Source organism: Lissotriton vulgaris, chromosome 9 (assembly GCF_964263255.1).
Source record: "Lissotriton vulgaris chromosome 9, aLisVul1.2, whole genome shotgun sequence".
In the NCBI taxonomy this organism is placed as follows: domain Eukaryota; kingdom Metazoa; phylum Chordata; class Amphibia; order Caudata; family Salamandridae; genus Lissotriton; species Lissotriton vulgaris.
In genome coordinates, this window is record NC_141697.1 from 352,609,283 (window position 1) to 352,625,739 (window position 16,457).

The window sequence follows — 16,457 nt, forward strand, 5'->3', positions numbered from 1 at the left end:
AGTAGCCCCTACCTTCCCTGCATGAGAATCTTGTGCTTCAGGGTATATATTTCTGTGAACAAAGGTACAGCAGCATGGAGCGCTCCTGCACCAGTTTCCCGCACGCCCTGCTTTCTAGCCGTCGGCCGCCGCCAGCTACACACCCATAAGAGATTCATTTTATTTAGTATTTTTTTTTGTAAGGAAACCGCACAAAATACTTTACCATAAAAGTACAAAAAGTTTCATTCAAGCCAAGGGTCACAATGGCAGGCGCGGTGGTGCTGCCCATAATGAAACGGAAAGACCCCAGGTATATGCTCAACGTAGAAAACAGGAAGAGGAACGTTTTCGTGACGCAGTTAGAAGAAGGAAGGTAAGTTATGTTTCGTAACTGATCATTTCAGAATTCACTGCTTTAAATATCTCTGCACGTGCACTTGTTAGATGTTTAGAGGCGAATTCAGCTCTTTTCGAGGGCTACTAAAATTCTCACAAAATATATATTATTGAGAGAAGGATGTGGTATGAAGTTTTTAAAAAAAAGTTTTGTGACTGATGATTTTCATATGAATTCACATGCCAGGCATGACATTCAAAGTTTAGCGGTAGGCACGTTAGCATGTCTGCTCATTTCAGTGTTGTACACTTAAACCTATGTCCCTATAGCAGATATGTTTTGGTCTTGCTCTGTTTTAATTTATTTGACGGAATTTACACAACAATGGCTCATTGAAACACAGCAGTCAGAGGTAGATTCATCCCACTGTGGCACCGAGGCCCCTAATAACCCCAACCGAACCCACCTCTCCAAAAAAGATGGAACGGCTTACTTGTTAACTTTTACTTCGACTCGGGTCAGGTTAAGAGTGTGAGTGTCACGCATTGGAAAAAACTCAGTTGGAGCAAACCTCACGATATCCATTTACGATGTTTTTTCCTTTCTCAAATTTTATTCCAGTACAGTTCAGCTAGACTTTGGTACACAGCATCATACAAAACAAGGCATATTCACAATGAACGCATGTAGTTGTCAGAAGCAACTACATTAAAAGAAATCTTGTTTTACATTTGGGATGGGGATAAAATGAAAGATATTACCTAGCGGGCCAATGGGACGAACCTGCTGGAAAATAACAAAATGGGATGACCATAGAAGCAAAGAAGGTAACCGAACACAGGGTTCTTATAAAGAAAGAGGGGAATTTCAACAGTGTTAGCAAGGGGGATTAAGAGTGCAATAACTTCATACTAGGACCATGAAGAACCATACATAACGAATTGCGTTAGCCCTCAAAAGTTGGGTTTTATTAATGTCGTTCTTTTCTACTTAACCTTGACTCGTCTTCGGTGTACGTTTTGGAACAACTCTGCCCTTGATTACCAGTTTGGGGGCAAATAGCACCAAACCTGCACATAGGATAAGTACCGATTCCACTGGGTTTGCTAAATAACACATGTTAAATGACACTGATTATGATTTTTTATAGTGTACAATGGAAGCGTTAGTTAGCGCATGTGTTAAATACCAAATGTATCTTTTTTTAGCACATGCATTAATTGCAGAATCCGATAAATAGCACATGGACAAAACATCCGGAAGGTTCCTAGAGTGAGGAAATTAATTCAGATAGAACAGAAACAGCCAGATCAACACAGAAAAGGGACTTAGGACACCCCGAAAGAACACCAACAACTCCTTCCTATGTGGGAGTGTGTAAGCATTAATTTTGTGTGAGCAAAGCAACTTGAAACAAAGCAAACAGAATCCACTACCATCCACTGATATCACTCAGTCATCACAAGCAGAAACCTACTACCAGACTCTTCCATCATTAAACCTGGCAGGGAAAGGAAGTACAAGTTTTTATGGATCCCGAAGTGGAAGTCCTTGCCAAGAAGTAGTCCAATGTGTCATCTCGTGGTCAAGATGCCACCAAACATTAACAAGAACATAAGTGTTGGTATAGACAGAATAAATACTGAACCAACATACCACATGACATTGAGAACGTTAAACACTCTAGATTCTAGGTAATTAAGTGAGTTGCTAAGCACTGGCACTAAAGCATGGCAACTGGTGGTAGTTCCCCACCTCTACTGTACCTCAAACTGTGGGAGGACATAATGATGACTACCCTCAACATTTCAGGAGTGGAAGACATGAAAGAAGGTCTCAAGTTCAGAGGGATCATAGATAACATACATGAGAGTTGTAAGGACATATGGTAGTTAAAAAGTTGGCTTTTCTTGAGAACCATCATGATTGTAAAGAATAACTGATGTAATTTGTTACACATAATCACATTGACCCATGTACGTGAAGTCATAGGGGCTAATAACTCTCCATTGACTCTGCTGCCATTTATTGAGGTCGATTTACAAAAAGGGGGTGGTGATGAACAGAGTGTCTGAGTTAAACAGACCACTCTTACCCAGTCCAAAGATCAGGGCTTGATTCATCACCGTTATTTATCTCACTGCCCCATCCCAGCTCAGAACCTGGCTATATGCAAATCAGTCTGTCCCTGGCCCAGTGCATCATGGGAACAGGGCAGACTAAACTACCAAGCCAATTCTTCACCAGAAAGGAGACAAGCTACCGGGGACCGGTTTCTGGCATTTCAGCCTTCTTCGGCCCGGCTTGCTTGAATCCTGATGGAGCAGTGAGAAAGGGACTCATGTCTGAGTATACCCTGCCACACCTATAGTGGCCAAAAACGATTTACAAAAAGGGGGTGGTGATGAACAGAGTGTCTGAGTTAAACAGACCACTCTTACCCAGTCCAAAGATCAGGGCTTGATTCATCACCGTTATTTATCTCACTGCCCCATCCCAGCTCAGAACCTGGCTATATGCAAATCAGTCTGTCCCTGGCCCAGTGCATCATGGGAACAGGGCAGACTAAACTACCAAGCCAATTCTTCACCAGAAAGGAGACAAGCTACCGGGGACCGGTTTCTGGCATTTCAGCCTTCTTCGGCCCGGCTTGCTTGAATCCTGATGGAGCAGTGAGAAAGGGACTCATGTCTGAGTATACCCTGCCACACCTATAGTGGCCAAAAACGATTTACAAAAAGGGGGTGGTGATGAACAGAGTGTCTGAGTTAAACAGACCACTCTTACCCAGTCCAAAGATCAGGGCTTGATTCATCACCGTTATTTATCTCACTGCCCCATCCCAGCTCAGAACCTGGCTATATGCAAATCAGTCTGTCCCTGGCCCAGTGCATCATGGGAACAGGGCAGACTAAACTACCAAGCCAATTCTTCACCAGAAAGGAGACAAGCTACCGGGGACCGGTTTCTGGCATTTCAGCCTTCTTCGGCCCGGCTTGCTTGAATCCTGATGGAGCAGTGAGAAAGGGACTCATGTCTGAGTATACCCTGCCACACCTATAGTGGCCAAAAACGATTTACAAAAAGGGGGTGGTGATGAACAGAGTGTCTGAGTTAAACAGACCACTCTTACCCAGTCCAAAGATCAGGGCTTGATTCATCACCGTTATTTATCTCACTGCCCCATCCCAGCTCAGAACCTGGCTATATGCAAATCAGTCTGTCCCTGGCCCAGTGCATCATGGGAACAGGGCAGACTAAACTACCAAGCCAATTCTTCACCAGAAAGGAGACAAGCTACCGGGGACCGGTTTCTGGCATTTCAGCCTTCTTCGGCCCGGCTTGCTTGAATCCTGATGGAGCAGTGAGAAAGGGACTCATGTCTGAGTATACCCTGCCACACCTATAGTGGCCAAAAACGATTTACAAAAAGGGGGTGGTGATGAACAGAGTGTCTGAGTTAAACAGACCACTCTTACCCAGTCCAAAGATCAGGGCTTGATTCATCACCGTTATTTATCTCACTGCCCCATCCCAGCTCAGAACCTGGCTATATGCAAATCAGTCTGTCCCTGGCCCAGTGCATCATGGGAACAGGGCAGACTAAACTACCAAGCCAATTCTTCACCAGAAAGGAGACAAGCTACCGGGGACCGGTTTCTGGCATTTCAGCCTTCTTCGGCCCGGCTTGCTTGAATCCTGATGGAGCAGTGAGAAAGGGACTCATGTCTGAGTATACCCTGCCACACCTATAGTGGCCAAAAACGATTTACAAAAAGGGGGTGGTGATGAACAGAGTGTCTGAGTTAAACAGACCACTCTTACCCAGTCCAAAGATCAGGGCTTGATTCATCACCGTTATTTATGTCACTGCCCCATCCCAGCTCAGAACCTGGCTATATGCAAATCAGTCTGTCCCTGGCCCAGTGCATCATGGGAACAGGGCAGACTAAACTACCAAGCCAATTCTTCACCAGAAAGGAGACAAGCTACCGGGGACCGGTTTCTGGCATTTCAGCCTTCTTCGGCCCGGCTTGCTTGAATCCTGATGGAGCAGTGAGAAAGGGACTCATGTCTGAGTATACCCTGCCACACCTATAGTGGCCAAAAACGATTTACAAAAAGGGGGTGGTGATGAACAGAGTGTCTGAGTTAAACAGACCACTCTTACCCAGTCCAAAGATCAGGGCTTGATTCATCACCGTTATTTATCTCACTGCCCCATCCCAGCTCAGAACCTGGCTATATGCAAATCAGCAAATATGGTAAATATTGTAAATATTTTTGTCCACCCTAAGCGTGGAAGGGTATTCTCAGATGTGAGACCCTTGCTCATTGCACCATCAGGATTCAAGCAAACCGGGCCGAAGACGGCTGTAATGCCAGAAACCGGTCCCCGGGAGCTTGTTTCCTTCCCAGTGTAAGAATTGGCTTCTGTAGTTTGGTTTGTCCTGTTCCCATCATGCACTGGGACAGGAACAGACTAATTTGCATACAGCCAGGTTCTGAAACTGGGATGGTGCAGTGAGCTAAAAAACGGTGTTGGATCTAGCCCTGATCTTTTGACTGGGTGAGAGCTTTCTGCTTAATTCAGAGACTCTGTCCCTCACCACCCCTTTTTGTAAATATTTATTGAGGTCGGGCTACAACAATCATAATGCATTGTAATTGTGACTATGACGGGTGTATTTGTTTGCCCATTAGCTTAAGGATGCAATGTTGCCACAGTATGACTAACATTGCTTCTTGTCAGGATTATGACATTACAGTTTTGTCCAGAGCACCTGACACAGCAGTTCTGTAGACATAGATCCGCATCTCACAGCAATTGCACAAAAATAGCGTGCTTCATTTTATGGTTCCTCGTGCATGCTAAAATAGGATCCTGCATTGTGACATGATCCTGCATATTTTCAATATCTCCAAACAATTCATGCATAATATTCTCCCAAATAGTTTCCAATATACTGTTGTACCTTTGCTTTTCACATGCTTCACTTGTGATGTTTAAATATTTCTTTCATGAGCACGTGTTCACCTTGTACTTAGTACACATTCTTAAGAACATGGTGGATGTTGCATTTATAATACGTGATGCATACTTGTATGCCTTTTGTCGACAATATAGCTACATCTAATCAACAAAACTGGAACTGTGTTTTTGTTCTTTTTGTAATTAATTTTTTAGTGAATTGTAACTTTCTACTAACTCCCATTGAGACATTGTTGCATGATACTAATTCCTTTTATGGTTTCAGCATACTTGTTCCTGACTATCGTGAGGCCACTAGGTGTACAGGAGTGCAGTCAATTGGCACTAGGATGCCAGGAAACGCTGCTGTAGCAAAGATGTTTGCTTTGCTGGCACTACACGTGTGGGTGGCCAAAGGGAACTGTATACAATGCTCACTCACTCTCTGCAAGGCATCCATCACTTAGCAAAGTATTTTGCTAAAGATTGATTGAGAAATGCCACGCACAAATCCTACTGTCTGCTGTCTAGTGTCTATTGCAAAGAATTCTAGCACTGCTAACATTTTTAGGAAGGGAGTTGGGAGTGGATCTCTATGTTGGGTTCCACAATATATGTAATGATGAAAATATGTTTTGTATGGTTCACTGTGTATACTTTGGATCTCAAGCGGACTCATGTTTGCAGGTGGATGTATGACGTTACAACGCATACTTTTACAATGCCTACCTTTACAACGCATTTTTTACCATGCAACATCCATTACAATGCATACCATTACAACGCATGCCATTACAACGAATTCTTTGAAACTACCTTTACAACGCATTCCTCTACAACGCATACTACATTTACAACACATACCATTACAACACATAACATTACATTGCATGTAAGGTAAGTATTGGATAGTGTAGGGGTCAAAATTACTATTCTAACTCCAGGGGGTGCAACAGTAGGGTAAGTGTTGGATAGTGTAGGTGTTAAAGTTACTATTCTAACTCCAGGGGGTGCAACAGTAGAGTAAGTGTTGGATAGAGTAGGGGTACAAATTATTATTCTAACTCCAGGGGGTGCAACAGTAGGGTAAGTGTTGGATAGTGTAAGGGTATTATGTGTTGTAATGCTATGCGTTGTAATGGTATGCGTTGTAATGACTGCGTTGTAATGACATGCGTTGTAGTGGTGTGCGTTGTAGTGTCATGCGTTGTAATGGTTGCGTTGTAAATGCATGCGTTGTAATGGATGTTGCGTTGTAAAATTTTCGTTGTAATGGTAGTGCGTTGTAAAAGTTGCGTTGTAAAGGTTGTTTCCCTTGCAGGTTCTAGCCTTACTTTGTCAAACATGTCTCTTATCCTGCCTTGGTGAACTATTTAAGCAATTGATTAGTGGCCTGGTTTCCATCCTTTTGCACCATGGTTTGTTATAGCAGAATAAGGACCTGGCATAGCATGATATAATGGTCAAGTAGTGCTGTGTCCCCATGGTAGAGTGCTGCAGAATGGAAGTGAGAGCTGCTGCTGGATTAAACCTGTGAGAGCTTCTCCTGTCCATGGCTGTTTAACTTGGTCTGGCCCTGTGTGCAGGTATGTGTGTGAGATTTTTTTCAGAGGTCAGTGTTTTTTTTTTTGCATTGTTGTGTTGATTTTATTTTTTCTGTATTTTAGAGTTTTTCATTTATTCCCTACACTTTCAGAAATTTTTACCATCTGTGTTTGAATGGAGGAATCTTAAGGTGGTGTTTTCCACTGATTTTGAATGACCTCACATACTTGTAATTGGGTGTTATATACCACTTGTGTTATTTTTTACATGTGGTAAATATCACATACGTTGGTACATAGCGCATACGTTAAATAGTGCATTTGGACTACAAACATCTGGTATTAATGACATGCTAAATAGCACATGCATTTTTTAACTCGTGACCAGATGATTCATTGAAGTCATTCACTATTTACCTCTGCATGCAGTAATTACCACTACGCCTAACTTATAATCAGGCCTAAATGTTGTCCCTTCCCAAGCATCATTTTTCACCTTGCTTCCACTATCAGTTAATGATTAGCTTAAGTGTATGTTGTCGCACTCTGAAAGTAAGAGGAGTGTGTGCAACGTTGCTTTTCTCACAGCCTATTATGACATATTTGGTTTTCTCAACATAAACCTATGACATACATTTGAGGCTCGCTGTATGATTTCTTCTACTTACATGGATCGTTGAAGACAAGCACCCATGGATTGAAGGGTTAGTAATTTCAGGCAGCTATGAAACAGTTCTAGTCCCCATCTCAGTCCACTTTACCACCACCTGAATAGGAGGGTGCCGGGAACTTGACAGAGAGAGTTCTGGAGGAAACTATTGAGCTCCACAAAGAAATCAGGTGCAGGAAGAACTGCTGTGGCAGTTGAAATGCATGAGGGAATATTAAAAGTATCATGTAGATACCACAGCTACACAAAGGTATCACTACTGTAACCTTGGATAGGCACCTAACATGTTTGAGGGGTGGGTTCTGGCTGGGCCTAAGGAAGAAGCCCAAGCCACAATACTACCAAGATGTTAAGCACTACAACTTCAACGCAGCCTCCTCTTCACCAGTGCCAGAACTACCAGTACTGACCTGATAAGCAGGTGTCAGCTATCCAGGTAAAAGAGAGGAAACACGCTTGAAGGGCACGAACAAACCCAGCAACCTCTTTGCTGAGTACGCCATGCAAAATGTGCACCACCAGCAAAGAGGCGTGCTCTGGCTGACACTGACGCAGAAATAGATGCCCTGCCTCCAATAAGCCACATAAACTTTGGCCACACAGATGAGTACTGTGACAATGAACCCAGACAGAAGGAGAATGGAAAACAACTATTTTTAAAATTTGTTTTTATTACTTTTTCTTGAGTTCTAAATAGCGCAAACATGACCCAAAGGTATCGGAGCGCTTTACATGAGCACCAGTTGCGCTGCAGATAGACACATTCAATTGCTTTTTTTTTGTTAATCACAGGGAGATTAAGTGATTTGCCCAGAATCACAGGATCTTGAGCGCCCCTGCCGAGACTTGAACTCGGTGCCCCAGTGTCAAGGTCGCCCGCTCTAGCCATAAGGCCACATCCTCTCCCTAACTATTGGGGCCCACAAGGGACTGTAAAGTGAAACTGAGCAACAAGAACTATCCATAGTGCCCCAGGAATTCTCCACCACCAGGACAATGGGCCAAAGTACTGTTACCAACAGAAACTCTCCCATGAACACCGTGGATAGTGTTCCCATGTTTAACCTGACTAATTGCCTTCTGTGAATTATCTCTTTGTTTTTTTAGTTGTGTGAGTAGCAATAAGTGACTTTTCCTTTTTAAAACTAAGGTACTGGCTGTGCAGTCATGTGTGAATTTCTATTTATTACTTGTTGAAGGCTGAGTCACTAATCCCACACCACCTCCCTAAGAATTGGGTTGCTCGACTCTGCTACCCTGTGAGTGAAATACATGTGGAGGTACTTGATTATCAAATGTAGTTCCAATAGTAGCGTTAAGGCCTGAGACATCAGTGGTAAATGGCTCTGATTCACACAAACTGAGGACAATAACTGTAGGAAGCTGGCTCTGTATATGCTATACCAAAGTGAGGTATAGTGTTCCTAAAGTCCAGTGGATCCCCAGAGGTATAACAGAGGCTAAAGTAGATAATCACTAACAGCTCTATTTCTGGTAGTGTGGTCGAGCAGTTAGGCTTATCGGGAGGGTGTGTTAAGTATTTACTGTATTCACTCGGCAAGAACTGATGGCACACACTCAGAGGCAGATTCCAGTCCAATTATGTAAGTATAAAATAAGGTATACTTAGGTTTTATTTCTGCAGCCAAGCAGGAGTTGACCCATGTAGGTAGAATATGTTTTCAAATGCAAATCTTTACAAAAAATACATTTGTATTTGACATTGGAATCATTACTGGTTTGTATTTTCTTTTAAAACCATTCAGAATACATTGAAATTACTTTCAACTACATTTGCATTACTTTTCAGTTACTTCAACTACTTGAGGTGATATGCCTAGATACCACACAGTGGATCTCACAAAACAAAAGTAAGTATGACCGTTTTTGGTTCAAAGAAAGTTACTTTTGTTTCAATACAAAAGTCAGTTAAACAGAACATTTTTAGGAGAACAATCATAACATCGGTTCCTATGGAAGAAAAGAGTGTTATTGGTTTGCAGGCAAGTAAGTAGAATAGCTGTTGGGGTTTAGAGGCAAGGTTCCCCAAGGCTCAAGGAGGCACTTGAGTTGCACCATCAGTGGCACTAGGGTGGCCAGGTGCAGAGTGCAGAGGCCCAATGTTAGCCAATGGGGCTAGGTGGCCATCGGTCAGGGGCTGCTTACGAGCAGGCCACTCGGTTGTGCCTGAGGTTAAGATCAGCACTGCAGGAGCCAGCAATCAGCACATGAGCTGCACCACCAGCGGCACAGGGGCAGCCGGAATCTAGGTGTCAAGAAGACGTTGAGAGCCCTGATGTTTCCAATGGAGATCTCCAGTTCGGAAGAAAGACTGCAGGCTTAGGCAATGAGGTTTCCTAAGAGCGACCATCAGCAAGAGAGGCTGGTTGGGTTAATAGGGAATGCCTGGACTCCATAGGTTCGACCACCCAAGGCTGTGAGGGCATCGGGCGCAGGGGTGTCTGTAGTCGTCGGGTGTTCTTACCTTGTCAACTTTCTAAAAATGGCATTTTCAGACCTGCTATTTAAAAACAACTTCACTAAAAGATGTGTTTTCAAATTGTGACTCCAGAGACACCAAACTCCAACTGTCTATCAGCTCCCAATTGGTAGATACACTTGCAAGATGTTACAAGACAGCTCCATTGCTAACCTATAGCAGAGATAGGCCTTGCGGTAGAGAAAAACTAAATTAGCAGTATTTCTCTTGTAGGATATGTAAAACACAACAGTACATGTCCTTAGGGGTGCTTTACATATAATACAAAGGAAGGTTTGGGCCTAGCAAGGGCCTGGCAAGTTGGAGCACTTTCCAGGTCGACATGGTAGTTTATACTGCGCACACAGACACTGCAGTGGCAGGTCTGAGACATGTTTGCGGGGCTACTCATGTGGGTAGCACAATCAGTGCTGCAGGCCCACAAGTAGCATTTAATTTACAGGCCCTGGGAACACAAGGTGCACTGTACTAGGGACATACTAGTAAATCAAATAGGCCAATCATAGAGACGCAAATACCATTACATTTTAGACAGGAAGCCCTTGCACTTTAGCACTGGTCAGCAGTGGTACAGTACCCACATTCCTAACACCAGCAAAAATGAAATGCAGCACCCAGTCAAAAACAGGAGGCCAGAGGCATAAAAGACAGGGGAAACCAAACCAAAAGATGCCAGGTCTAACATTGGGTCATTAGTTTGTACATAAATTGAGTACCCTGGTCTTTTTAGGATTTCTTTGGAAACCTTACTCTAATGAAGAATTCAATCATTGTTCGGACAGCATTAGGTGTTTTCATACTGGACAAGGGAATGGCCTCGGGATATTACGTAGCATATTCCTCTAGAACTACAATATATTGGTATCCCCTTGAAGAGGTAACTAGAGGTCCCACCAAATCTATGCGCTGCCTCGCAAATGGTACCTTAATAATAGGAAGGGGTCATAGGGGAACTTTGGGTTTGTTCACCTGGTTGGCTCTCTGACATCATTCACAAGAGGCACAATATTTCTTAGCGTCAGCATGAACACCCGGACAAAAGAATCCTCTTAATAAGTACTCCTCCGTCTTTTCCCTGCCATAATGACCACCCTCTACTTCACTATGAGCTAGACACAATCCTTGTTGCTGGAATGGCAGTGGTACGAACAATTGTATTCTCTTTAACTCCCCTTGAGTAGTAACCCTATATAAAAGGCCCCTTTGTATAAGGAAGTTCTTGTTATACAGGGGGGAGGCCCGTGCCCAGGCATGTGCCAAATTCGGGTCCTCACGTTGAGCTGTCCTGAAACTAGTTTGGTGTTCCCATGTCTTATCTATTGAAACAAATAAAGAACAATTTTCTGTTTTAGGTAAGATAAACATTTTCTTAATCCTATGCTTTTCAGCCCTCATTATCATTTGTTTATGCCTATTAAACATCATCCTGCTGAAAGTGTGCCTTGTCTAGCCAAATTTAACTCGTTCTCCATACTTTTCTCATAGTCCAACAGCTGTTAGAAATAGTCATAGTTTGTTCTGATTATAAGGTCCTTGGCTAAATTGGGTATAATCCCTACGCGAAGAAGAGTAATTTTTCCTTGCCATTGGAGTAGAACGGCAACAGGATATAGCTTTTTGTCTCCATGTACACACACGGGAATCGCGATTTTCCATTGAGGTTTACTTGTGTTTTATATCACGGATGGCCCCACCTAAGTAAAGGTCCCATCCCTTGGTGATTCCTATCTCCGTGGGTTCAGTTCTCTTTGCCTTTTGTGCACAATTCCTCGCGATATGGCCCCATTCGGCCCACTGATAACACTGTGAGCCTTGATTTATCCCTCTCATAGTTGTCTTTGGAACAATTTTGGTTTCAGGTATGGATCGGTGTGGAGAGTTTTTTAGGAAATTGCAGGAGAATGATAGTATAACCTGTCCTTTTAGGTGCATTGGCTTTAAACTCAGGGGACCTGTAGAAGGCACATGCATGTTCAACTGATTGGGTAACTATCATGTTAGGTTGTTGCCTGATCCATGCTCTTGTAGTTGTAGGGAGTGCCTTTAAATATTGTTCTAGAAATAACATCTCTGCAACCTCAGCCATGGTGGAGGTTGAGGATTTTAACTAGGGGTGGGCAGAATTTGCCTAATCGCGTTACGCAAATCGGTAAAAAATATCCACGAACACGCAGAAATTCCGCAAACAGGCGGAATTGCTTGTTCGCGATGCTTTTTTACTGTTCGCAATCGCTGTTTGCGTGCTCGGGGGTAATATCTCGCAAATACACATTTGAGAACGCGAACAAGCACAAAATTTCACGAAGACGCGGAATGCAGAATTTTGGGCAATTTCGCGTTCTCCATCGAATGCGAAATTACCCAAATTCCACGAACGGAACGGAATTTACTACCCAGGCCTAGTTTTAACCAGCGATTTCCCAAATCCTGTACTCTGTAATATAGGGCTCTAGGATTGTCATTGGTGCCCATTTTTCTCATCGAAACTTAGCGCTGTAATATTCATCATCATATTCCAGCCTTTCTTAAAATACTTTTCTTTATATCTTCGTACAGAGTGGTTCCGGCTGGATTATCAACTTTGTAGGCAGTTTGTAATCATCCAGACAAAAGAGGAGTTAAACATGACCTCAGCTTTCATGAGGCCAAGCTGCTGAAGTAGCTACACGTTCAAAATTTGTAAAAAAAAAAAAAGTAATCATGGTGTTCCCAGTTTGAAACTTTTGTAATACTGAGTTTGAAACTTTTGGATGCATCTTCACACTGGCTATAGCATCAGTCAATTTCTGAATAGCTAAGTCGTAGGCTTGTTGCATATCTAAGGTCATATTACCGTGGGTCCTTAAAGCTGCTTGTATAGATTCCCTATCTTGTTGAGAATTTTTTGCCTGTTAAATATGTCTCTTTCCCTCAGCCAGCTGTTTAATCATATCCTCCATAGTTATTTGCTAGGTCATGTCTGGTTCCATATTCCACTTCTGACACCACTGTAACCATTTTGTCAGGGAGAACACCAGCATCAAGTTTTTAACCAGAATAGTTTTATTAAATAACTGAATTGAGGTTCACTGCAGGCTGTTGTTTCTTTTGGTCATGCACGGTTCTCCTCTTGTCGTAATAACATAAGTCTCCTAGCTCTCTGTCTCCAGTCAGGTTTCTTCAAGAAATAAGGTGGTCCTCTAAATAAAACAATGAAGCATGTCCTTAATATCTGGACTTATCTTATTATAAAACTCTTCAACAACATCAGTGATTATGTGACAAGTATAGGGGATTGTGCCTATATTCTATCGTCAACACCGTTCTTTTGCTCTGTCTCTCTATTCCTCTTTTCTACGAACCGCTGAGATCCAGTTAAAAAACCATATCCGGGGAAAACCCTCCACCTGAGAAACGGGTTATTATTCAGTTGCCCCTTCACTTTCCTGTTGCCTTGGTCCTCCAAAAGAACCGGTGCGGTTAGGACCAAATGGCTCTCTCCTGTAGTGTAGCAGGTTCCTCCAGGGAATCCCTTCTGGATCCTAGTCTCCAAAGACTCTGTGGACATCATCCTGGGCCAACTGTGTTCAGCGAGGTTGTCCTTCTGGGTTGGGGGAGTCCACTGGTTTACTGGCCCACCTTCCATTGGTTTTGGTGTCTTCCTTGTAAAGCAACGCTCTTGATTCATCCTTGTTTCCACTTTCCAGTGGATCTACGCCCACACATGGATGTGATACTCATATCCTGATTGCTCACTTCCTACATTGGAGCATAAAATGGGAACTAGTGCGCTGACCTCTTTTACTGAGCGATTCACCTAGCTGGCCTTGTTGAAATTCACAGCAGTTGCATTTGCACACCGGTTACAGTCTTAGCCAGGGCTTAGCTAAGACCTACTCTTAATTGCTCCAAGATGAAAAACTTTTACTTATGGATAAACATGGTTTGTGATTTGCAAAGCTATTAATTTATGTAAACAAGTCTTACTCCTGGAAATTTCTGAGTTAGTTTTACCTAGACTTGGAGAAAGGAACTCCTATGTAGAGTAAAGAAAACTGTTAATCAAGAAAGGATGTCCAGGAGCAATTCATACCTAAGACTGGAGTAAGAAAAAACTACTCATTCAACAGCTTTGTGATCCTGTGTATAATTCTCACTTCACTACACTTTGTACGCCAGACATTTTGGTAAGTATTCCCTTTAGTACTAAAATAAATTATATGGGTGAAAAAGGGACTACGTAAACACTGTTCTATACACTGAACTAGGCTCTAAACTAGTTGAGAAGTAGTTCAGAGCTAAAAACAAATCTACTGACAGAAACACTGTGGCAATATCAATTAATCAATCAGGGTTTACAAAGCATGGCTACTCATCCGTTGGGGTCTCAAGGCACTGGGGGGGGGGGGCATGGGGAGTGTTGTACCATCTGAGTGCTGAGGTTCAGTCGAAGAGCCAGGTCTTGAGATCCTTCCTGATTTGGGTCAGCGACTGGTATTGTCTGAGGTGGAGAGGCAGGGTGTTCCAGGTCTTGGCGGCAAGGTAGGAGAATCCTCCTCCTCTGGTTCTAGTTTTATGGATCTGAAAGACAGTGATCGGAGTTGTCTGGTGGATACTTGGAATGAGGCGGTGGTTCAGGTATACTGGTCCTGGGTCATAGAGGGCTTTATAGGCATGTGTGAGGAGCTTGAAAGTGTTGACTGGGAGCCAATGGAGTTCTCAGAGGTGTTCAGTGATGTGGCTGCAATGGGGGATGTCGAGGACCAGTCTGGCTGCAGCATTTTGAACATTCTGTAGTATCCTGAGAAGTTTCTGGATGACACCGGTGTAGAGTGCATTGCTGTAGTCAAGTCTGCTGCTGATGAGTGTGTGTGTGTCCGTTTTTCTGGATTCAGTGGGGATCCATTGGAATGTCTTTTGAAGCAGGCGAAGAGTGTGGAAGCAAGATGAGGAGACAGCATTGATCCGATGGTTCATTGTGAGAGAGAAGTCCAGTATGAGGCTGAGGTTTCATGAGTGGTCCATGGGGATGGGCAGAGTTCCTAATTCGGTGGGCCACCAGGAGTCATCCCATGCTGAAGGTGTGGGTCCCAGGATGAGGACTTCGCTCTTGTCCGAGTTAAGTTTGAGGCAACTGTTTTTCATCTTGGTGGCAATGGCCTTCATACCATTGTGCAAAATGTTTCTGGCAGTTGTGGGTTCATTGTGAGAGAGAAGTCCAGTATGAGGCTGAGGTTTCATGAGTGGTCCATGGGGATGGGCAGAGTTCCTAATGCGGGGGGCCACCAGGTGGCAATGGCCTTCATACCACTGTGTAAGATGTTTCTGGCAGTTGTGGGTTCATTGGTGAGAGAGAGGATTATTTGGGTGTCTTCTGCGTAGTAGACAATGTTGATTCCATAGCTCCTGATGATGGCTGTGAGAGGGGCCATGTAGATGTTGAAGAGGGTGGGGCTCAGGGAGAAGCCCTGGGTTACTCCGCAGCTGATCTCTGTGGGGTCAGAGAGGAATGGAGGTAGTCTGTAGTCTGGATCGCTATGTACGATCGGTGAGGAAGGAGTGGATACAGTCCAGGGCCTTGTCGCAGATGCTGTCGTAGTGGAGTCTCGTGATTAAGGTGTGGTGGGGGACGGTGTTGAAGGCGGCCAAGAGGTCCAGAAGGATAAGGGCTGTGGTTTTGCCCCAGTTGAGGAGGGAGCGGATGTCATCGATGGCGGCGAGAAGTACGATCTCGGTGCTGTGGTTGCTTCTGAAACCGGATTGAGAGATGGCCAGGACATGTTTGCTTCGATGAACTCTGAGAGTTGGGTGTTTGTGGCCTGCTCGATTACCTTGGCTGCGAAGGGGAGTAGGGAGATAGGTCTGAGTTCTTCAGGGCTGCCGGGTCAGCGGATGGTTTCTTTAGCTGAGGGTTGATCTTGGCGTGTTTCCAGTCATCAGGGAAGGTGGCTGTCTCGATGGAGCAGTAGATGGTGCAGCGGAGTTCGGGGCGATGGCGGTGGCTGCTCTATGGGAGATGTGGTGTGGGCATGGGTCGGAGGGGGCTCCAGAGTGGATGTTCTTAATAGTTGTGGGAGTATCGCCTGTGGTGAGTGGGGTCCATTTGAGCAGGATCTGTTGGGGTGCAGTGTGGTTGGGTGCGGTGGTGTCTGGACTGGTGGGAGGGTCTTGGGTGTTGGAACCGTTATAGAGCTGCCTGATCTTGGTGTGGGAGAAGGCGCTGAGTTTGTCGCAGAGGTTTTGTGAGGGTGTGTCATCCAAGGTTGCGCTGTTGGGTCTGGTAAACTCCTTGACGATGGCAAAGCATTCTTTACTGTTGTGTGCGTTGGTGTTTATTCTGTCCTGGAGGGCCATTTTCTTAGTGGTTTTGAGGAGGGGGGGGGGGAGTGCAGTGATTGCGGCTTTGAAGGTTGTGTGGGTTTCCGGGATTTTGTTGTTCCTCCATTTCTTCTCTAGTCGTCTGCAGGTGCATC

General features: G+C 44.1%; 1 protein-coding gene across 1 annotated transcript in view; it reads left to right on the plus strand.

Moving 5' to 3' along the window:
• Window positions 1-200: 200 nt before the first annotated feature.
• The window catches only part of CCDC197 (coiled-coil domain containing 197), a 259,467-nt gene continuing 243,210 nt past the window's right edge, over window positions 201-16,457 (plus strand). The window contains exon 1 of the mRNA XM_086937717.1: window positions 201-355. Within this exon, the coding sequence (XP_086793843.1) occupies window positions 246-355 (110 nt within the window). The 5' untranslated portion in view covers window positions 201-245. The remainder of the gene's footprint in view (window positions 356-16,457) is intronic.